This window comes from Hypanus sabinus, chromosome 2 (assembly GCF_030144855.1).
Source record: "Hypanus sabinus isolate sHypSab1 chromosome 2, sHypSab1.hap1, whole genome shotgun sequence".
Lineage (NCBI taxonomy): Eukaryota > Metazoa > Chordata > Chondrichthyes > Myliobatiformes > Dasyatidae > Hypanus > Hypanus sabinus.
Genome location: NC_082707.1, coordinates 84,509,607 through 84,534,139, shown reverse-complemented (window position 1 = coordinate 84,534,139; position 24,533 = coordinate 84,509,607). Strand labels below are relative to the sequence as shown.

General features: G+C 42.5%; 1 protein-coding gene across 6 annotated transcripts in view; it reads right to left on the bottom strand.

Annotated features, from left to right (window-relative positions):
• Positions 1-24,533, bottom strand: part of LOC132380406 (diacylglycerol kinase delta-like) — a 166,743-nt gene that overhangs the window by 66,764 nt on the left and 75,446 nt on the right. For all 6 annotated transcript variants that reach the window (XM_059949167.1, XM_059949190.1, XM_059949175.1 and 3 more), the window contains 2 exons: positions 7,061-7,165; positions 1,715-1,847 (listed from right to left, as the gene is read on the bottom strand). In XM_059949167.1, the coding sequence (XP_059805150.1) occupies positions 1,715-1,847; positions 7,061-7,165 (238 nt within the window). Of the gene's footprint in view, positions 1-1,714; positions 1,848-7,060; positions 7,166-24,533 lie in introns of those variants that run through there.

The window sequence follows — 24,533 nt, the reverse complement described above, 5'->3', positions numbered from 1 at the left end:
GGCGGGAGAGGAGGGATGGAAAGACGTACAATGCAATAAATGCAAAATCTCAAATCCTAAAGCCAAGCAAGTACTAATCTGTTTCCATTAGGATTTCAAAGATGGACCATCTTACCGCCGTAAATAAGCTTGTGCTAATCATTGTTGCTTAAGATATGACAGTCCCTGCTGTATAAATCACTCCCATTTAAGCAGGTGGATGTTATACCTCTGAATAAGGACATTAGGAATTCATATAATATTTCCAAAGATTAAAGAACAAGAAATGCGCAATCTGCAAGTCAGGCAGCATCTGTGCATAAGGGAACAGAGTATAACCCTCCATATTAAAATCCCTTCATTGGAATTGGGAAAGTAAATAAACAAATTTTAAGTTGCAGAGAGAGTGGGAAATGGGTGGATAGGACAAAGGGAATATCTCTATTAAAGAAAGGATAGGATTGCCAGGATGATTCTAACTACTGAGCCAATGAGTTGAAAGAGGGCAGTTAGAGAGTGAGAGTGAGAGAGAGAGAGAGAGAGAGAGAAAACAAACAAGGTGCCAAATCTTTCACTAGAAACTTCAACTCTGTTACTTTTTCCACAGATGTTGTCTGACCTGCTGAGCGTTTCCAGCATTTTCAGTTTTTAATTTAGATTTCCAGCATCTGAACACCTTTGATTTTCAGTAACTCAAGACAAGCCTAGTTTACAAGTCCTCTGAGTCACTGAGATCTAGGTTGCCATGTTATGGAAATATCTAACTTACAGAGCAAAAGTATCATTTATCACTGGTTCATATTTACTTAGACCTTTTGCAGATTTGCACTAATAGGACCTCAGCACATGGGGCTAAGAGTTCACCTCCTGGACTCTTCATAGAGTGAAATTATATGGTACTAATGAAGTAGCCTCATTATCAGGAACATTTTCTGAGAGTCACACTTCTGCAAATACTCTAAGGCTTTAATTCTACAGTTTTTTGTAAATTTAAGTATTATGTATTGATAATTATATGACTTGGTTAAATGGTTACATTATTGGCACAGGTTAAAACAGGAAATAAGAACAAACACTGAAATGATACAAACATTGGCAATTAATAAAGTAAATAAAAAATTAATAAAAAGTGAAGAGACAAAAAAATAACAAGAAACAGCAGGGCATTCTTTATAACTTTACAAGATGTTAATTTCAGAAAAATTAAACATTTCTTATGATGGAGATGCACAGTAATCCTACTCAGAGAGGGTAAATTCCTATGCCTTTTGTAAATCAATAAAGCACTTCTCTTAATGAGGGAATATCTATCAAGAAGTTTTCTCGATTTAAAAGCATATTTCTTTCATTCAGGAAGAATATAGTCAGAATGTTCCAGATCAACACTCAGTTTTGCAAGTACCCTATACTTAGTTTTGTGCACTAAAACCAAAGGTCACTCTACTAACGAAATTATACTTACTTGGCCTTGTCTTATTGAGGTAATTACTAACTTTGATTGTCCTCACATGAGCTAGTAGCACAAGGAGAGTGCAGGAAATGGCATAAGTGTGGCAGTGTTAACAGGATAAACTAGAGTAAGGAGAGGATTAAAATTAGAAAGGCCAACGTTAACAGTCAAGTCAGAAGAAGTGTAACCATTAAACCTCCTGTCAATAAATATCTTTGATTAGCTCTAAGGGATGGTTAGTGAGAATGAATGAACTGAGAAACTATTGCTATATCATCTTCTTACCTTCACAGGACAGTCCATGAGATGTTACGCCAGACAGGGCTTCTCGACAGACATTGCAATATGTGGGTCGTGCATGTGAGCAAGCGTACCAGTTGTGCATTCCTGAGAAATGGTCCATGCTGTATTGGGTTGACTGCTCAGAGAAAAGAATATTCAAAACATTTAGCAGGTATTACCATGCAATTTCTTGTTAGTCACCCTATTTGATCCAATTAAGGCAAGCTGAAATTGGTGAGACCAGCTAGCAAACAGTGGAAAGATGCTTAGCTTTATGCCATCTTACATATCTTTCTGTTGTTATGTCAGCATTTCTCCACCCCCAAGCACTGTTTAGTTAGTCCTAAATCATCTGGTGATAGCCAAAATTCATTGGCAATGCACAAGGGAAAATGTAGACATTCTCAATTCCTAATTTGTTCTTATTCTCAAGCTATGAATCTAAATGCAGTTCTGAAATACACTGTTTAAATCAACCACAATGCAATTTCCTAATTTCCATATTCTCAACTGCATAACTTAATGCTGGTCACTCCCTCAATCACAATGTCTAAACTGGTGATTTTGCTAAATCTTTAGCTGATTGTAGCTTGTGGGCGGTTTGACATTGTGGGACAGGTAGAGATAGGGGTGGCAATGAATCACAAAATATGGTCAAATGTTACCATCACCACACGAAAATTTGCTGTAAACAGGCTTAAAAAAAAAGGCAATCAGTTATCTGGTATCTAATCGTTTCACTTGATTACGCAAAGAGTAGTCAGAAACTCGGAGAATGGTCTCTTGCGAGCGTACTGTGCTTACACTATAGCTGAGGGCAGTAAAACAGGAAAGAGGCAATCATGAGCAGCATCATGACGCAATGGAACATTAACCATCAAAATGAACAGTTCCCAAATCAGACACAATCATGCCCTCAGTTAGAGAAAGGGATAAACCCTTACTTCACTGTGTTCTGAATTCTGAGATGGTACATCACCTTGCAGGGTAACATAAATCTAACAGAATAACACGATCAAAACAATTGTGTAAAGAGTCACAACTCAGGACCTACATGAAACTCAAATAAACAAAACAATAAGGCTAGAAATCCTTCACAAAGTTTTTAATTAATTGTCAGTAGAGGACAGGGGAGTACCAGATGAGAAAACAAAAAGCAGGAAAGTAGCTAATCAAACAAATTATCTCGATGCCAATGCCAGAAGTGCTACAATTGAAAATAAAGGCATATTCTGCAAAGGGAAAATGAAGTGATAAACATTACAACAATCAATCTGCACTTTGGGCATTGGTCAGAGCCAAAAAGAACAGAATATGTGAGTTTAGACAAGCAAACAAAAATGAAACATGGGGAGGGGGAAGTGATGCAACTACTATCAAAATACATTTTTAGGGTGAGTGGAAGAACTCTAACTGGATGAAATCACAATGGCAGAATTAAGGGACAAAAAGAACATTAAAACACTGGAAAGAAACGTAAGCCTACAAGCTTACAAAGAAGTATTGCAGTAGAATTAATATCCAAAAGTTAAGAAAGTTTCAAAGCTGAAAAACTGTGGCAATATTTGAAGACCTTAAAAGTTGCACAATAGGAAGGAACACTAAGAGGATATTAAGAGAAATCATTTTATCCAGAAACTGGTTAGCATATGGAGCTTGCTATTATGAAGAATAGCTACATGTAATAGCAAAGGTGCACTTAAGTGAAGCTGGATGAATATGCAAGGGAGAAAAGGTTAGACAGTGTTTGCTGAAGAAGGGTGGGAGAATACTAATGTGGAGCACTGGAATGGAGCCGGTAAGTTGAATGGCCTATTCTGTACTGTAAGTACTCTGTAGCAGTGGGCAAATAGAAGAGAGCTGTTTTATTAAATAAATTAAATTTGACAGCAAAGGAATTACACAAAGACACCACTTGGTTGACAATGCTTAAAGAACAAGGATGTTCATATTAAATAATTAGAAAAACAGCACAGCATAAGACTAAAGTAAAATTTCTAAATTTTCATTTTGTCTGGGTGAACCGTAAAGTAACAAAAAACAGGAAAGATTGGAGATGTGAGACAGGGAAAATAGGGATAGAAAGACTGTAAAACTGCAGACAGGCAAAATAATAGATGAAAAATTAGCAAGTCCCTAGGACCCAAAAGATATCATACAAGTATATTTGGAAAAAAAAAGAAAAGCAGAATTTAATTAGATTTGAGCTGTCCCAAAAACTGCTCTGAAAGCAATCTGAAAATTAAAAGCTAGGCAAGATTACATGTCTATTTAAAAAAGGAAACAAGTCAATGAACCATTGGTCAATGAAGTGGCTTTCAAGACTGGAAAAAATCAAGACTTCATTGGGAAGAGAGCAATGGGAATGAAGGAATCTAATTGAGAGAATCAGCACAGTTCTGTTAATCAAACCTGGGGTTTTCATTTGGATAATGATTTTACCAATGTAAATAACAACCTCTGGAACTTCAGAATTTGTCAAATCTCTCTCTCAATCTCAAAAAGCATTTTCCCACTTTTGGTTAACCATCCAACTCTTATCCTCCATTTCTGTTCTTCTCCGCTTTATTCTTTAACATGAAATGTGCTTCATAAACTCATGAAAACTTTGTATGAGGACTTATTAGTTCATACCGGGATTTCAGCTTGCTCATACTCCTTTTCAGTACTAGATCTACATAGATCTACACAGATCTACTTGTGCAATAAACTTTAGGCAGCAAAACTACTTGCGCTACAAATACGTTATACATCTTGAAATAAAGCACTCCTCACAAACAGTCCTTAAATGGAAGGGTTAGCCACTCTGTGTTTACAGTGAGAGATGTGGGAGTTATTTACCTTGGCCATTGAAGATCCAGCTACCGTAAATGAGAATGAGCAAACCACCTGAAAGTTACATGGCTATTTATTACACTGGTGATAGTCATTTCAATCGGTTCCATATTTTAATGCAGTGCCAAGACCTGATGGCTCCAGAGCTAAGATATCATATTTAGTATTTTTTTCCAAAATCTTCCCCTTTATGTGAGCATACTGTTGACTATCATAAAAGTGCAGCCACCCTCAAGGTGGAGGAACAGCACCTTATGTTCCAACTGGGCACCCTGCAGCCTGATAGCATGGGGATCAATTTCCCCTTCTGGTAAACAAGTCCAACCACTCTTCCTCTATTCCCTACTCTGACCTTTTACTTCTTCTCATCGGCCTAGTACTTTCCCCTGAGTCCCCTCTTCCTTCCCTTTCTCCTGTGGTCCATTCTCCTCTCCTATCAGATTCTTTCTTCACCAGCCCTTGACCTTCACCTACCACTTTCAAGCTAGAGCTTTCCCCTACCCCACCTATTTATTCTGGCATCTTCTCCCTTCCTGAAGAAGGGTCTCAGCCTACAATACAATATCCATTTACATAGACACTTCCTGACCTGCTGTGCTCTAGTATTTTGAGCGTGTTGCTTTGGATTTCCAGCATCTGCAGACTTTCTCGTGTTTACCCAAACAAAATGTTCACAATCATCCTACTAGGAAGACCATCTATTTTCTGATTTCACTGATACGCAATCCAAGCTTGCACAACATGGCACTCGTAGTACTTTCCGCATAAACAGCTACAGGCAGTTAAGTGATGGTAATAAACGCTGTCTTTTCAATGCCACCTAATCTCAAGAATACAGTCATAGAAAAGTACAACACAGAAACAGGCCATTCAGTCCATCTAGTCCACACCAAAACCACTTAAACTGCCTGCTTCCATCTACCTGCACCTGGACCAGAGCCCTCCATACCGTTACCATCCATGTACCTATCCAAACTTCGCTCAGGTCCTCTAGACCTGGCAACATCCTTGCAAATTTTCTCATTACCCTTTCAATCTTATCTATATCTTTACTGTAGGTAGGTGACCAAAATTGTCCACAATACTCCAAAAGTCTTATACAACTTTAACATAACATCCCATCTCCTGTACTCAATACTTTGATTTATGAAGGCCAACATGCCAAAATCTTTTCTTTACTACCGTATCTACCTGTGATATCACTTTCAACAAATTATGGACCTGTATTCCCAAACCCCTTTGTTCTACAATACTCCTCAATGCCCTGCCATTTGCTGTGTAGTTTACCCTGTTTAGTCCTTCCAAATTGCAACACCTCACACATATCTGCAGTAATTTCCACCTGTCATTCTTCAAGTTGATCCAGATCTCTCTGCAAGCCCTGATAGCGTTCCACGCTGTCCACCACACCAATCTTGGTGTCATTTGCAGATTTGCTGATCCCGTTAACCACATTATCATCCAGATCGTCCATGTAGGTGACAAACAACAAAGGACCCAGCATCGATTCATGCCGCACTCCACTATTCACAGGCCTACAGTTGAAGAGGCAACCATCAATGACTACTCTCTGGCTTCTCCCACAAAGCCAATTTCTAATCCAATTTAGTACCTGAACTTGTATGCCGAGTTTCTGACCTTTCTTGACCAATCTTCCATGCAAGAACTTGCAAAAGTCTATGTAGACAACATCCACTGCCTTGCCTTCATCCACTTTCCTGGTAACTTCCTCAAAAAACTCAATAAGATTGGTTAGACCTGACCTATCATGTATGAAGCCATGCTGACTGTCTTTAATCACTGCATAAGTATTAAGTGCATGGTGTTGCTAAACTGGAATCATTAATCTAGGAAAAGGAAAATATAAATTACCCATCATATGGTGATGAAAGGGCCTACAGGAGCAAGATATATTAGTTGAGCGGTGTCGCAGCACCAACCTTGCACTCAACGTCAGCAAGATCGAAGAGCTGACTGTGGACTTCAGAAAGGGTAAGACGAGGGAACACAAACCAATCCTCGTAGAGGGATCAGAAATGGAGGGAGTGAGCAATTTCAAGTTCCTGGGCGTCAGTATCTCCAAGGACCTAAGCTAGATGCAACTTATTGATGCAGTTGTAGAGAAGGCATTATTTTAACTTAATCTGTTTAATAGACATATATATTCTTAATGCAACTCTGCCTTTTTTCTCTATATTTACTTATCATGTATTTCATTATACTGCTGCCATAAAGTTAACAAATTTCACGACATATGCCAGTGATATTAAACCTGATTCTGACTAGAATGCCAAAATCAAAAGAATAAAGGCTGCAATAATGCGTGGATAGATAGCCCTTTTCTTTATATAACAATCTATCTTCCTGAAATGTTCCAAAGGCTTTCACAGAAATTATAATACTGCCTGAACTCTTCTTTCAAGTTTCAAACTGTTGATGATTTTCTCTCCTCTTCTGCAAGTACCCAGTACCAATTCACAGACACAAATTCCAGAAAGTATAGAGCAATCTCACCTCAAAGTGATCCCTGTTTTGGATCGTTTTCATTGCAGCGATCCAATCTTCCATTTCCTTGCGGTTTTCAGCACACAAAATCAACTTTCGGAAAGGAGTAATTATCTGCAAACAAAAAGTATCATATACCTAGTTATAAATTTACTTGCGGCTATTATTTGATATTAGCAGAAAGAGGCTTAAATTGACAAAAATATAGTACTGTACAAAGGTCTTACTGTGTGTGTGTGTGGGAGGGGAGAGAGAGGGAGGGGGAGAGGGAGAGGGGAGAGGGGGAGAGGGAAAGGGACGGAGAGGGAGGGGGAGGGGGAGAGGGAGGGGAGAGAGTGAGGGAGAGAGAGGGAGAGAGAGGGGGAGAGAGAGGTGGGAGAGAGACAGAGGGAGAGAGAGGAAGAGTGAGGGGGGAGAAAGAGAAGAGAGAGATAAAGAGAAAGAGAGAGAGAGAAAGAGAGAGCATGCATGCGCTAGGGTGCATGAGACTTTTTCCACAGTACTGTAGTAATTTTATATATTGCTCTGTTCTGCTGCTGCAAAAGAAAAAACAAATTTCATGACATTGGTGAAGAATAATAAACCTGATTCTGATATGGAACTCTGTTGTGGACTGGAAGTGGGAAAGGGGTAGGGAGAAGCGAATCATGGTTGGGAAAAGGGGAAGGGGCAGGAAACACCAGGGAGACACTGGCTGGGTATGGCCCCACCCCCATCCATGGCATTCTTTCTGTCACCCGGCCCACACCATTCCTATGGCATTCCCAACATCCTCTGCTCCTGCCAGATTTGCAAGCTTGATCTCTGCTCCACATTGACAATGCAGTGCCAAGCAAAGTCTTCGGCACCCTAGGTATAATGCTTAAGAATTTTGTACAGTACTGTACTCCGTATTCTAATTTGTACTGTAACCATTCACTCACATTTGCTGTATTGGCATGAGCAATTGGTCTTTAAATGTCATCAAATTAACTACAGTATATATAAACATTTTCTGCTACAGCACTTCCAGCTAGAGAGAGGAAGATTGAGCAGAATAGCCATTTGTTTGAATAGTCAGTGACTGAAATGGTTGAATGACATGAGAAAATCAGATTGGTCAAGACAGAAAAGCCCATTGGCATTGCTGATATCATAGCTCTGACAAATGGAGCATTTGAATTTAGTGAAGTCAGGTTACTCCCAACCAACAGCTAATATGTTCTGGATTGGAAAGAGCAACATTATCACAAAAGGCCTTTGCCATAATCCAAACATCTAAAAATAGAGTAAGTTAAAAATAAGTTACCTACAACATCTGTTTGGGATTTCAGCATTTAACAAAAATAATGACTCCTTTCAAATAAACCACTGAAAATATTTGAAGAATTAGCTGGACTTCCAGCATCCACTACATCATGACTTGAAATCCATTAAACATCTCTGACAAAAATTTTCCCAAAATGAACTATGTGGTAATGTCTGATGGTTTTCCACTCACTGGCAGTGTCTACCTTTCCATCACACTGGCCGTCTTTGTTCTACAATTGCTCTGTTATGAGATAGGACTACATTTGCCTGGTAGCATTTTTATTTATTCTTTTATTGACAGAGGATAATCAGAGGCACAATTGTTCATTTACATGCTGTATCTTGTTACTTCACTGGAAAATATTACACCAGTTTCTGTCTGAATGTTTATGAAACCCAGCCTTATCTCACCAACTTCAAATCTTAGTCAAGTTGTGTGACATTTGGGACCTGACATGCAGAGATCTTCAATTAAATATTCAACTGAGCTGAACTGAATTCAATATGGCAGGATTCTCTCGATGTCTTTGCGATTTGGTGTTTTGTATTCTGAGTTCTTTGTTCATTTTTTTGCTGTTTGTGTGATCTGCTTTTTTTGCACATGGGGGTTTGATGTTTTCTTTAAATGGGTTCGTTACATGGTTTTCTTTGTTTCATAGCTATCTGTGGGAGGTTCAATCTCAGAGTTGTATATTGCATACAGACTTCTGTTAGATTAGCTTTAGATCTCCACTGCCAAAAATGTTCCTCTACTACTAATACCAGTCCTTTTCCTAGTTTAGCTTTTGGACCCCTGCATATTTAATATTACCAATTTCTACCTTGGTAACTGTCTCCATTCTTGTTTCAGCTCATCCCTCCTTTGTCCTTATCTCTGTCTTTGTCATACAATAGAATGATAGGTTGACTTCAGTATTTCTATGTATAAACTTGTTGTGTTTCAAAACTTTGCTCTGAAATTGACAAGGCATCTGTTATGAACTAGCTACTGCAGTACCAATACTCATTATAGTTGACAGAAAAATATTCCATAAGAATGCATGTCCACTTACTGTATAACCAGGAATTTCATTGGAAATAGTATTTTGCATAACTGGAAATCGTGATGTGCACAGTTTTTCAGGAACATAACATAGGGTTCACCAGTATCATGAAAAAACCCATGCAGGCACAAGGAAAATGTTCAAATTCCACACATGCAGCATCAGAAATCAGAACTGAACCTACGTTTCTGGGGCTATGCTTCCAGACCAAACAAATTTCCCATGTTAAAATATGTCCATGTTCTCACCTATCTCTGTTCCTGTAATCTCCAACTTTACAATCTGCTGAGTCATGTACACTCCAATAATTTTGGAATTATGTGCTTAAAGGGCAGCTATGCTTTCTGCTCCCAAGGTCTACAGCTTCAGAGTTCACTTATAGTTTGTTCCACCTTGTTGAATCTCCTTCCTTCCCTGAAGTTTCTAACAATCTACTTTGATCAGGTCTTTGATCATTTGGCTATAACAGCCATTTATCTGGCTTGGCAACAACTTTTTTTTAATCATGTCATGAAAAAAGAATTTAGCCCTCTACAACTATTTCTGCATTTTAATGTGTCATGTTATAAACTTATAATATATCGAAATAGGATTTTTTGAAATAATCTACAAAACATTGTGTATCATGTCAAATCAAAAGAAAAATTCCAAAACCTGTCAATAATTAACTAAGTATTAAAAACCAAAGTAAAGCTGAAAAACCAAACCAAAGTGAAGCTGAAAAAGTATTCATCACCATTGTAATTACTACACTTACTTTCTTCAGATGCAATATACAGTATTAACTTACCAACTCACCCATGTTGATGTAGAAAATTGAAAGATCATTTGTTTTCAATGAATTCATATAAATAAATAACTCCTTCCTCTGCAAGATTGAACAGTATTGTAGATTTTCAACAGACCAAACCAAAATGAAGATAAAAGGGATATGATAACAGAGAAGCACACATCTGGGGAAGGGTACAAAACCATCTCAAAGGCACTGAACATATCTTGGAGCTCAGTGCAGTCCATCATGATAAAGTGGAAAAAATATGAAACCACAGCCACACTTCTCAGCTCAGGCCACTCTTAGGTTGCCAGAGAAGAACGGCAGTTATATGAGAGGCTACTATGATGCCAACAGTCACTCTGAGTGAACTGCAGAAGTCAGTGGCTGCAACTGGAGATGAAGTTCATGACTCCACAATCTCTAAGGACTTGCACAAAAAAAGGGCAAGGAAGAAACCTTAGCTAAAAAAAGACATATATTCTTGCTCATCAAGACTTTGCAAAGTGTCACTTAAAAGATACTGTAAAGATGAGGAAGAAAGCCTTGTAGTTGTATGAGACTGAAGTGGAACGCTTTGGCCTCAACACTAAGCAGTATGAGCAGCATAAATCTAATACTACAATCAGCCAGGTAACACCAGCCCTACTGTAAAGTCTGGTGGAGGCAGCATCATGCTATGGGGATGCCTTTCAGCAGCAGGGACTGGAAATCTGGTCAGGATTGAGGGAAAAGTAAATGCTGCTAAATACAGAGCTCCTGGATAAAAACCTGCTAGCCTCTGCCAGAAAGCTTAAACTGGGAGGAAGTTTGTCTTTTCAGCAAAATAACAACCCAAAGTACACTGCTAGAGTGACCATACAGTGGCTTCAAATGAAGAAATTCTATGTCTTTGAATGGCCCAGTCAGAGTCTGACCTTAACCTCATTGAATATATCTGGCAAGATCTCAAAATTGCTCCCCAACTAGCCTGGCACAACTACAGCAGTTTTGCAAAGAGGAATGGGCAAATCTTGCCTCATCACGCTGTTCAAAGCCAATAGAGACATATCAAAAAAGACTACTGGTTGTAATATCTGCAAGAGGTGGTTCAACTAAATACTGATCAAAAGGAGAATTAATACTTTTGAAGTGCTTACATTTCAGTTTTTGAATTTTTGGTTTTTCATGCTTTGTAATTTTCCGTTTTTTGTGCTCTACTGTGAAAAAAGGAGCACATGGTACATAAATAATAAAAGTTCTTATTTAAATTGATCAAAATCTCTGGTTGTCATACTCATTTATGTGAACAAAGGGTTGGAAGCTAAATATTTTTTCAAGGCATTGTATTTAGTAGTGTTCCCATGAAGCAACCTGTAAAGCTTTTCCCCCATGTTAAAGGTGCTAATGGAAATCGTTCCCAATTGATAAGTTTTCCTTGACTCTGACAGGATTTATTAACCTCTCCTTCATACTCCTGCAGTTTGCTTTTTCATTCAGTCCAAGTCACAGTCATCAAGTAATGCTGTGTCTATGCTGCATTTGACTCATCAAGTCTAAGCTGATCATCAAGCCACCATTCACACTAATCCCTTTACTCACCCTGTGTTCCAATCAACTTTCAACCTGCACTTACCCTCAAACCATTTTCTCTATTCACATGGACTGTGTTGCCAGCAAGTTACAGTAAATAAAAGCCTATTTTATATAGCACCTTTTATGACTTCCAGATGTTACAAAGCACTTTACATCTATTAAAGTACTTCCTGAATTGTTGTCACTGTTGTAATGTGAGAAATATGGCAGTCAATTTGCACACATTTCCACAAATAGCAATGTAATAACGTAAACTTAACATTTTCAGCATTGCTAATGCCAGAATGTTTCCCAAAAAAATAAAATTGAGCTTTCATTTGGTTTTCTGGCACTATTGAATGGAAACACTGAAGGACAGACAACCACTTTGTATTAGTTGAAAGCAGCAGAAATATTATCTGTGATACCAACAGACTAGCTTGGAGGAGAAGCAATCATGATTCTTTCAATGCCCATCTGCTAATGGTTTCATTGTCTGAATTCTCACCTTTCCATCATGACTGCCTTGCCTCTCTACACCCAGATCCCTCCCCTACCCAGAGCCTTGAACCCAACTGGAACATGTCTTTACGCTGACCACCACGTAGTGAAGTTGAGTATGAGTAGGTGAACATAAGGCTGAAGGGATACTGCAGGAGGATAAGCTTTAAGCTTCTTGGCCACTGGGCTGTTTCTGGAGGAGGTAAGACCTGCATAAACTGGACAAGTTGAATCTCAACATTGCAACCATCGAATGAATGTATGAGGCCTCCACCGGTCAGGGTTAACCATGGGTGTTGTGTCCCAGCTGTCTAAACAAGCCAGGGCAGTACAATATGGAGAGCATGCTGTTGCCCATATAGCAAGCTCCCCCTGTCCATGCATCTGATGATCCCAAAGGAACAAATACAGTTTGGCACCAGCTAATCATAGTTCAATTTACAATGACCAATTAACCTACTAATCGGTACGTCTTTGGACTGTGGGAAGAAACTGGAACACTCGCAGAAAAACCACACATTCCATGGGAAGAAAGTATGTTGGAATTGAACTCCGAACTGAAACGCCCCAACCTGTAATAGCATCGCTCTAACCACTATGCTACCATGCAATATAAATTACATTGTTAATGGAATGGGAAAGACACAAAACTGGATGTAGAAGTTAAGGATTTAAGAAACAAGATGGAGGAATGGTTCTGGAAAACAGAAGAAACAAAGGCTGGGACAAAGGTTGCAAACACCAAGTTTGATGCTCCTTCATTGTGCATGCATTGATGTAAGGATTCTTGGAAATAAATTCAATGGACTTAGAGCGTAGATAGAAATCTGGGAGTAAAAAGTCATGGACACTAACGGAATATGACTTAAAATATTAAAATAAAACAGAACTGCAATTGCTGGAAATTTAAAATAAAATCAGAAAATACTGGAAATACTTAAGCAGGTCAGGCTAGATTTGTGGGAAGAGAACAAACCTTATGATTCAGATTGAAGACTCTTAGAACTGGGAAGGAGAGCTAAGAAGCTTGTTAAGCAGCAAGGAGGTTGGGGGGAGGAATAATGTATTTAAAAGGATAAAACCAGGGTGGTCATGGGGATAAACTGTTGAGCAAGAAAGGTTCATCTCGTGCCATACCATTGAGGGCTCGAATAACCTGGATTTTGCATTGGGAGGCAGCTGCCACCTTTCAGCAATCAAGCTCTGACGAGACTTTCATTATATGGCTGAGTGATGGGTCACCTCTGGCTGTGCGAGAGACTGAGTATTTCTATAACCTTTGGCTGAGTTTGAACCTCAAATACGGGTAAACGGATGTTATGACTGTTTGCCCCAATTACCAGAAATGTTTTAGGCAAATGAAGATAGAGCTTGATCATATTGTTTTAATCTTTAAAAAAGATGTTTCTAATTTTCTTCTTCCGAGATAATTGACATAGTATTTCTAGATGGCATTTTAAACATTATTTTTGGAATGGGTAGTGGGTGAAGCTTAACTCCCAAAGAGGACACAATTGAGAAATGTCACCAAGGGGTTCCATGTCAATTATTTCTAGAGGCTGAGGGAAGAGTTGATAGAGGTTTATATAATTATGAGAGGAATACACAGAGTAGTCATACAGTACCCTTTTCCCGGGGTTGAAATGTCTAGTACCAGAGAGCATTCATTTAAGATGAAAAGGAATAATTTGAAAGGAGATGAGAGAGGTAAGTTTTTTTTTACACACAGATTAGTGGGTGCCTGGAATGTGCTACCTTGGGTAGTGGTAGAGGCACATACATAAGAGACGCTTAGATAAGTACATGAATTTGAAGGAAATGGAGGGATATGGACTTGGATATGGATATGGAAAGGATTAGTATAGTTGGCCTTGTGATCACTAATTTTTTGGTGTGGCACAACATTGTTGGCTGAAGGGCCAGTTCCTGTGCTGTACTGTTCTATGTAAATTATTTCTGGAAGGACAGGCTATGTGACATGCCACACAGTATATTGATCAGATTCATCGCTCTCTGGCTAAAATAAAAATTCCTCCATACCTCCGTCCTAAAAGGTCACCCCCTCAATTTTAAGGTGGTGCCCTCTAGTTCTGGATATCTCCACCATAAGAAACATCCTCTCCACATCCACCCTCTCTAGTCCTTTCAACCTAGTTTACCTTACTTTATTGTCACCAAACAATTGATACTAGAGCATACAATCATCACAGCAATATTTGATCCGGCGCTTCGCGCTCCTTGAAGTACAAATTGAAGTAAATATAATAAAAATTTAAATTATAAATCATAATTAGAAAATAGAAAAGGGGAAGTAAGGTAGTGCAAGTCAGGTCTGGATATTTGGAAGGTACCGCCCAGATCTGGTTTGGTTGGTTTCAATGAAATCCCCATGAATTCTTCTAAATTTCAGTGAGGACAGGCCCAAAGCTGTCGAACGCTCCTCATATGTTAAGCCCTTCATTCCCGGAATCATCCTCATGAACATCCCCTGGACATTCTCCAATGACAACACATCCTTTCTGAGATATGGGGCCCAAAACTGTTGACAATACTCCAAGTGCAGCCTGACTAGTGTCTTACAAAGCCTCAGCATTATCTCTTCAATTTATCATTATGTAAGATCATCCTGAACTTTTATATATGTGCCATTTTCTCCATCTAATATGTACTATATTTTTCTAGCTGCTCCCCCACTCCGTTAACCAACCATGCTTACAGTATGTATAATTATGTCAAATCTAAACCTGAAGCATTAATATGGTTAACAGCCTTTTATGTGGCACATTATCAAATGTATTACGAAAAATTGAAATGTTGTAGCGGTGTGCTACATGCAGCGCTAAAATTACGACACGGAGTCGGTAACTGCAGTCGAAGGAAAAACTTTATTCGAAATCTTCAGCCTCACTTTTAAGCCTCCCTCAACCTGCCCCCCATGGCGCAGAGGCTCCAAAGCTCTGTGCTCGCAAACCCCCGTAGGCTATCTAATTGTGAGTCGGTTCGGATGTGCCAGAAAATGGGTCACCACATAACCCCCCCACCCCAGAACCGGCGATACACCCCCCCAATGTCCACAGTCTGGGCCAGAACCTGCTTGGGAGGTCGGCCTCTGCGCCGAGGTGCCGGAAACTCGGCCGGTTTGAGGCGGTCCACCGTGAAAACCTCCTCTTTCCCCCCAACGTCCAGCACGAACGTGGACCCGTTGTTCCGGAGCACCATAAACGGCCCCTCGTATGGCCGCTGCAGCGGTGGCCGATGCCCGCCCCTTCGTACAAACACAAACTTACAGTTCTGTAGGTCTTTTGAGTATGCAGGTCGGGTGCCGCCCGTGCTGTGAAGTGGGTATGGGGGCCAGGTTACCGAACTTCTCGCATAGTCTGCCCAGGACTGCTGCGGGATCTTCCTCTTGCCCCCTTGGGGCTGGTAGGAACTCCCCGGGGACGACCAGGGGCGCGCCGTATACCAACTTGGCCGACGAGGCGTGCAGGTCGTCCTTGGGCGCTGTGCGGATGCCGAGTAGGACCCAGGGAAGCTCGTCCACCCAGTTGGCTCCTCGCAGGCGGGCCATGAGGGCCGACTTCAGGTGACGGTGGAAACGCTCCACTAGCCCGTTCGACTGTGGGTGGTAGGCAGTGGTGTGGTGCAGCTGAGTCCCCAAAAGGCTGGCCATAGCTGACCACAGGCTGGAGGTGAACTGGGCGCCTCTGTCGGAGGTAATGTGGGCTGGTACACCAAAGCGAGATATCCAGGTGGCGATCAGGGCTTGGGCGCAAGATTCGGAGGTGGTGTCGGTGAGCGGGACCGCCTCTGGCCATCTTGTGAACCGGTCCACGATAGTCAGGAGGTGCCGCGCTCCGCGCGACACTGGCAGGAGGCCCACGATATCCACATGAATGTGGTCGAAACGCCGGTGGGCGGGATGGAACTGCTGCGGTGGGGCTTTGGTGTGCCACTGCACCTTGGCCGTCTGGCAGTGCATGCACGTTTTGGCCCATTCACTGACCTGTTTGTGGAGTCCGTGCCAAACGAACCTGCTGGAAACCATCCGGACAATTGTCCGGATGGAGGGATGCGCCAAGTTATGAATGGAGTCGAAAACGCGGCGCCGCCAGGCTGTCGGGATGACGGGGCGGGGCTGGCCAGTGGCGACGTCACAGAGTATGGTCCTCTCACCCGGGCCCATGGGGAGGTCCTGGAGCTGCAAACCGGAGACTGCGGTTCTGTAACTCGGAATCTCCTCATCCGCCTGCTGCGCCTCTGCCAGTGCCTCAAAGTCTACCCCTTGGGAAAGGGCATGAACGGTAGGGCGAGAGAGGGCATCCGCCACGACATTGTCCTTACCCGAGACGTGCCGGACATCCGTCGTGTATTCAGAGATGTAGGACAGGTGGCGTTGCTGGCGGGACGACCAGGGGTCGGACGCTTTCGTAAACGCAAAGGTAAGCAGTTTGTGGTCCGTGAACACGGTGAAGAGCCGACCTTCTAGGAAGTACCTGAAATGCCGGATTGCCAGGTAGAGCGCCAACAGTTCCCGGTCGAAAGCACTGTATTTGAGCTCGGGTGGTCGCAGGTGTTTGCTGAAAAATGCCAGGGGTTGCCAGCGACCTGCGATGAGTTGCTCCAGCACCCCACCGACTGCCGTGTTTGATGCGTCCACTGTGAGGGCGGTAGGGGCGTCCATTCTGGGATGTACTAGCATTGCGGCGTCCGCCAAAGCTTCCTTCGTTTGAACGAAAGCGGCGGCGGACTCCTCGTCCCAGGTAATGTCCTTGCTCGGACCCGACATCAGGGCGAACAGGGGGCGCATGATCCGGGCAGCTGAAGGGAGGAAGCGGCAGTAGAAATTGACCATACCTACGAATTCCTGAAGGCCTTTGATCGTGGTGGGTCGGGGAAAGAGGCGGACCGCATCTACCTTAGCGGGCAGAGGGGTTGCCCCTTCTTTAGTAATCCTGTGGCCCAGGAAGTCAATGGTATCGAGTCCGAACTGGCATTTGGCGGGGTTGATTGTTAGACCGTACTCACTCAGTCGGGCGCAGAGTTGACGGAGGTGGGACAGATGCTCCTGACGACTGCTGCTGGCTATGAGGATGTCATCCAAATAGATGAACGCGAAGTCCAGGTCCCGTCCCACCGCGTCCATTAACCGCTGGAACGTCTGTGCGGCATTCTTCAGGCCGAACGGCATGCGGAGGAACTCGAAAAGGCCAAACGGGGTGATGAGAGCCGTTTTGGGGACGTCGTCAGGATGCATCGGGATTTGATGGTACCCTCGGACGAGGTCTACCTTGGAGAAGATCCGTGCGCCGTGCAGGTTTGCTGCAAAGTCCTGAATGTGCGGCACAGGGTAGCGGTCCGGTGTGGTAGCCTCGTTCAGCTTGCGGTAGTCGCCGCACGGTCTCCAGCCCCCCCGTCGCTTTGGGCACCATGTGCAGGGGGGAGGCCCATGGGCTGTTGGACTGCCGGATGATCCCCAATTCCTCCATCCTCTGGAACTCCTCCTTCGCCAGTCGGAGCTTGTCTGGGGGAAGCCGCCGAGCGCGGGCGTGGAGGGGTGGTCCCTGGGTCAGGATGTGGTGCTGTACGCCGTGCCTGGGCATGGCCGCAGTGAACTGCGGTGCCAGAACCGATGGGAAATCCGCCAGGACCCTGGTGAAGTCGTTGTCGGACAGCGTGATGGAGCCGAGGTGAGGGGCTGGCAACTGGGCTGCACCCAGGGAGAACGTCTGAAAGGTCTCGGCGTGTACCAGTCTCTTCCTGGGCAGGTCGACCAGTAGGCTGTGAGCCCGCAAAAAATCCGCACCCAGAAACGGTTGGGCTACGGCGGCCAGTGTGAAGTCCCACGTGAACTGGCTGGAGCTGAACTGTAGCTGCACCTGACGGGTGCCATAGGTCCTTACTGTGCTGCCATTCACGGCCCTCAGGGGGGGACCCGGTGCCCTGCTGCGGGTGTCGTAACTCGTTGGAGGTAAAACGCTGATCTCAGCCCCAGTATCGACCAAAAACCGGCGTCCCGACCTTCTATCCCACACACACAGGACGCTATCCCGATGGCCAGCCGCCGTAGCCATCAGCGGTGGCTGGCCCTGGCGTTTCCCGGGAACTTGCAGGGCGGGTAACAACGGCGGGCTTCTGCGCCCCACCGCTGGTGGTAGAAGCACCAGTGTTCATTGGGCCGGGGGTTGGCGGGCTCTGCGGCCGGGCCTGGACTGGTTTGCTGCCGGGAGCGTGCCTGGGAGATCTGTGCGATGGACGCCCCGCTCACCTTTTTGGCGTTCCACAGCAAGTCCGCCCGGGCTGCCACCTTCCGGGGGTCACTGAAATCCGCGTCGGACAGCAGCAGGCGTATGTCCTCGGGCAGCTGCTCCAGGAATGCCTGCTCAAACATGAGGGAGGGTGTGTGTCCGTCGGCGAGAGACAACATCTCATTCATAAAAGCCGATGGAGGTCTGTCGCCCAAGCCATCCAGGTGCAGTAAATGGGCAGCCCGCTCACGCCGTGAGAGTCCGAAAGTCCTGAGGAGCAGGGCTTTGAATTCCGTGTACTTGCCGTCTGCCGGGGGCGACTGTACGAACTCCGCGACCTGGGCCGCTGTGTCCTGGTCGAGGGAGCTCACCACGTAGTAGTAGCGGGTGTCTTCTGAGGTGATCTGGCGAACGTGGAATTGGGCTTCGGCTTGCTGTAACCATAGGTCCGGGCGCTGTGTCTAGAAACCCGGCAGTTTCAACGAAACCGCATGAACAGAGGCGGCGTCGGTCATTTCTGGTCCAAAAATCGTTTGGACCGTCGGGGTCACCAATTGTAGCGGTGTGCTACACGCAGCGCTAAAATTACGACACGGAGTCAGTAACTGCAGTCGAAGGAAAAACTTTATTCGAAATCTTCAGCCTCACTTTTAAGCCTCCCTCAACCTGCCCCCCATGGCGCAGAGGCTCCAAAGCTCTGTGCTCGCAAACCCCCGTAGGCTATCTAATTGTGAGTCGGTTCGGATGTGCCAGGAAATGGGTCGCCACAATGTACTATATTCATTTGTTCAATTTTAACTATCCTCCCAGAACTTTAATAGATTTGTCAAAAGTTATTTTTTGTGTGAGTCTACCTAAACACATTGAGCAGTACAATCCAGTTTGGGTCATTGTTTTCCAAAATTTCACTATTCAGTTTACAGGCATTGATTGTGATTTTAATTCAATACCCCTCTAGAAACTCAAAAGTAATTCAAATATTTATTAGGCAAACTGCACTTTCAGACTCGATGCTGAGCTCACCTCAAGGGAAAACAAGCTTGGTAATAGTTTTGCTTCTGTAATCTGCATTTTCTCCAAACACATCTTTAATTTCTTTGTTTCATATTGCCCCCTTTTGTCTTGCATCACCATTCAATGTAAATATACTTTTGCATTCCATCGTATCATGGACCTTCCCAATGTCTTTTGCCTTTCATTCAATTTTTCTGCTTCTGTGTACTCTTAGAACTTTGTAAACCTCTAACATCCAACAGCTTTGGCAAAAGGCCATAAGCCTGCAAGGTTAACTCTGTTTAATTCTTCACAGTTACTCTCTGACTACCTGAGAATTTTCAGAAATTTTGTTTTTACTTCTTGAGGGAATTGGCATTTTGCTGTTCTACCCATTCCCAATTACTTGATTGGTGAAGAGTAACTGGTTCTGATAGAGACTTTATACGAAGCGTTAACTGGTTTTTCTTTTCACAGATGTTACTTGACTTGACTTCTTCCAGCATTGGTGTTTTTATAACATAAAATTACAAAAACTTCTCAAACCCTGTGGTGAAAGCTGGCAGAATCTGCAGAGTGGTTCATTGAGTTTACATTACTACCTTTCATAATGCTACTTCTCTCTTTGCAAGCTTAGTGGTTTTACATTCACCGCTCATGCCCTGAAATATGGTCACATTTGTTATGCTCAACCAAGTGGAAAGGATTGGTCTTCACATCGGAAGTGAGTTTGATCACTGACCTAAAGATTATATCAATGCTAAAGATATATTTAGCCCAGCAGCAGTGAGTGTACGTGTGATTAAGAGCCTTGTATCTGTATCTTCTTTTGCTCATATCCTATAATAAACCACAACAAAATCGCACCATATATGAATATACTCACATTTTCCATTCACATGTTTTTCAGAACAGTTAAGCTAACTCAACATAATCTGATTATTGATATAAACATCACTCCACATGACAGTCAGAGAAGGAATTCCTCATCTTTGTCTTAAACAGGTCAACTCTTTAATCTAAAGCTATACCCCTGGATCTGTATGCCTTAATCAGGGGAACATTTGCTCAGCATCGATCCATCAAGTCCCCTTGAATCTATATTTCAATAAAATCACCCCTCATGTTTTAAAAAAACAACTCTAGGTCCACCTGCACAACCTTTCCTCATAAACACCCTCTACAACCCAGGAATAATCCTTGTGAAACTTCTCTGAACTACCTCCAATACACGTATATTCTTCTCCAGGCATGGAGACCAAAACTATACACAGGTGTGCTATTTTCAATGCCTTGTTTAGTTGTATTTTTCCTATGTTTATGCACCATTCATTAGGGCATAAAGGCCAACACTCCTAAATATTTGATGTAGCTGATGTTTTAAAGTTTTGCATGGTCTCCTGTAGAAAGTGAGCCATCTCCTGACGTTACAAAATCCTTATGTTATCAATCAAAAGCTCAAAGAAAAATACTCTCCACTTGCCTGGATGAGTACAGCTCCAAAAATTCTCATATCCTGAATTGACAACAACCAGATCAAAGCTGTCTACTCAATTGGTATCTCATTTACACCCGAAACCTTCATTGTCGACACAATCAGTGCACAATGGTGTCAGTGCGTACAAAGTGCATTGCAGCTATTTGTCTTGATTTTTCACCAAGGATCATCATCTTGTTGTGCTGGAAAGGCTTGTGAGTTCCTGAAATCCCGAAAGCGATGCCATCTGAAGTTTAGCCATCTAGTGCTTTGCTCCTGGTAGGATCACCCATGGTGGTAAGGTCAAGGGAGAGGTTTCAGATGAAGAGCAATCCAACCAAGACCTCAACAATGGGGCAGCGAAAGATGACACATCACAAAGGCAGTGAAGGGTCTCCACTCGTCTTGCATTCCATAGCTTTGGACCCTGACCCCAATCAGTCAAGGACTCTGCGGTGGCTGCCCATGCATTAGCCTCCCCATGTTAAACAAAGTCATGCATAGGTGTTCTCCATTAACAAGATCCTCCCAGAATCCCAGATTGTCCTCTTGAGGACCTACCAACAGACAGCCCCTTTGGAGAACATTATACTCTACTCGAATGATCGCACTACTACTATTATTTGCCTTGATTATACTAGCAGTAACTCCAAATCAGCAGCCTCCACCAACAAGATGCAGAAGAGCATCAGGCATGTTAGAACACCTCACTTAAAGGGTCCCCTCACACGCCAGCCTGACTATGAAATATCTTTCCAGTCCTTCATTATTACTGGGTCTAATTCTGGGAGCTACCTATCTACAAACACATGGAAGTACTTTCAATAGACAATAGGTGCAGAAGTAGACCATTTGGCCCTTCGAGCCTGCACCGCCATTTTGAGATCATGGCTGATCATCTACTATCAATACCCGGTTCCTGCCTTGTCCCCATATCCCTTGATTCCCCTACCCATAAGATACCTATCTGGCTCCTTCTTGAAAGCATCCAGAGAATTGGCTTCCACTACCTTCAGAGGCAGTGCATTCCAGACTCCCACAACTCTCTGGGAGAAGAGGTTTTTCCTTAACTCTATCCTAAATGACCTACCCCTTATTCTCAAACCATGCCCTCTGGTACTGGACTCTCCCAGCATCTGGAACATATTTCCTGCCTCTATCTTGTCCAATCACTTAATAATCTTATATGTTTCAATCAGATCCCCTCTCAATCTCCATAATTCCAGCATGTACAAGCCCAGTCTCTCTAACCTCTCTGCGTAAGACAGTCCAGACATCCCAGGAATTAACCTCGTGAATCTACGCTGCACTTCCTCTACAGCCAGGATGTCCTTCCTTAACCCTGGAGACCAAAACTGTACACAATACTCCAGGTGTGGTCCCTCCAGGGCTCTGTACAAATGCATGAGGATTTCCTTGCTCTTGTACTCAATTCCCTTTGTAATAAAGGCCAACATTCCATTAGCCTTCTTCACTGCCTGCTGCACTTGCTCATTCACCTTCAGTGACTGATGAACAAGGACTCCTAGATCTCTTTGTATTTCTCCCTTACCTAACTCTACACCATTCAGATAATAATCTGCCTTCCTGTTCTTACTCCCAAAGTGAATAACCTCACACTTATTCACATTAAACGTCATCTGCCAAGTATCTGCCCACTCACCCAGCCTATCCAAGTCACCCTGAATTCTCCTAACATCCTCATCACATGTCACACTGCCACCCAGCTTAGTATCATCAGCAAATTTGCTGATGTTATTCTCAATGCCTTCATCTAAATCGTTGACGTAAATTGTATCCTTTCGCCAGAAGGATAATAGTGGATCAGAAGATTAGCTCACCATTAGCTTCTCATGGGCAATATAGGCTGGGTAATAAAAATTGGCCTTATCAGTGACATCTATATCCCAAAAAGAGAATAAAGAAGATCTGGAAAGGCATTCCTCTCTTCAGCACAATGTTTGGTCTCCCTCCCCTTAAAGAATATATTATTTTCCATACTTGCTACCATACTGGATAATCTCATATTTCCCTACATTACATTTTACAGGCACATCCAAACATGAATTCCAACCAGAGATCACCCCAAATCCAAAATGAAGCACAATTCAGAGATCAGAACACTTTGTGTGCTTTAAAAGCTTGGCTGCTTCATCCTAATATAGCCCAAGTATTCACAAGGTGATCATTAAGCTTATAAACCAGGGCTGAAAAAACAGCGTCAAAAATATGATCTTGAACTGAAAACAAACAGCTAGAGGAGCACAGTGGGTCAGGCAGCACCCATGGAGGCAAAGGAACAGTTGATTTGTGGGTTGAAACCTTGCATCAAGATTGATAAATTTACACGTTTAACATGGCTGACAGTGTGCATTAATAAAGACTGCAAAGATATCGGAGAGCAATAATGTAATACTGCATTTACACTTGCGACCTTTATTAGTAGAAATCAGTGGAACTGATGGGAAAGCATGATGTGCCCAGATATGAAATAACTGACTGCAAAAACCTTTCCATATCACCAGTTACCTCATGTAAGATTCTGCAAAGTAGAAACTGTCAGTTTCCTTTTGAATTAAAAGCAAAAATCAAATTAATCAAAAAACCCAATCCTAATAATTCAGCACACAGGTCTCAACCTAGGTTCTGAAGCGGAAACTGATAAGCACCAAGCTTTCTCCCTTTACTTCTGATTCTAGGCTTATTAGTGGTGGGTTATTCATAAAGCAATATTCTGTTCCAATAAATGAGCAAATAATTCAATCCTTTGAGTGTCCTTTCCCTACACAATTAATCTATAACACATTACCTGCCATATTTTCATCTTAAAATCACAGAATATTAGAGTGCAGGATGCCATGCAGCTCATCATAGGTTTGCCATCTCTTTCAGAATCCTTTCACTACCTTCTCTTTTCCCATAATTTTGTAATTTTAGCCTCTAAAATTTTATCCAATTCTCTTCTGTAAGATACAATTGAATTTTTTTTCTTTCACCCTTTCATCGAGTGCATTCAAAATCATAACAACTTACTTTGTAATCTTTGATATCCTTATTTCAAAAGAATCTATCAGCTTCAGTCTTGTAAGTCTAAATTGCCCCATCAATATCTAAGGCATAGTTCAGTTCTAGAAATTTATTTTAATATGTCTGGGGAAATTGCTTGCTGATTACCTTCAAAATAAATCCATCTCAGTTTTAAGATTTTGTTTTATTCTTGCCCTTATCGGAGGAAATAGGTTGATCTATGCTATCAAACTGTTTTAATATTTAAATATCTCATCATATCACCCTTTTATCTTCTAAATTCAAGGGAATACAAGGTTATGCAACATGTCCTTGTGATTTAATTCTCTAATCCCTGTATTCATGGGCTAACACACTAACCTCAACAAAATGATAATTGGCTGCAAATTACTCCTGCAAAAATACTTATCTGATATTATGTGATAACCAGTCAATGCTGGAAAAATACAGAGCTTGAATTATGCCAGTGAAACCAAATATAATGTTAAAAAAAAGGATCTTGTGCTTTCCTAGTGTATAAACTCTTCTTGGCTTCCAGCCAGGTACAAGTATCAATTTTAACCGACTTTCGATGATAAGT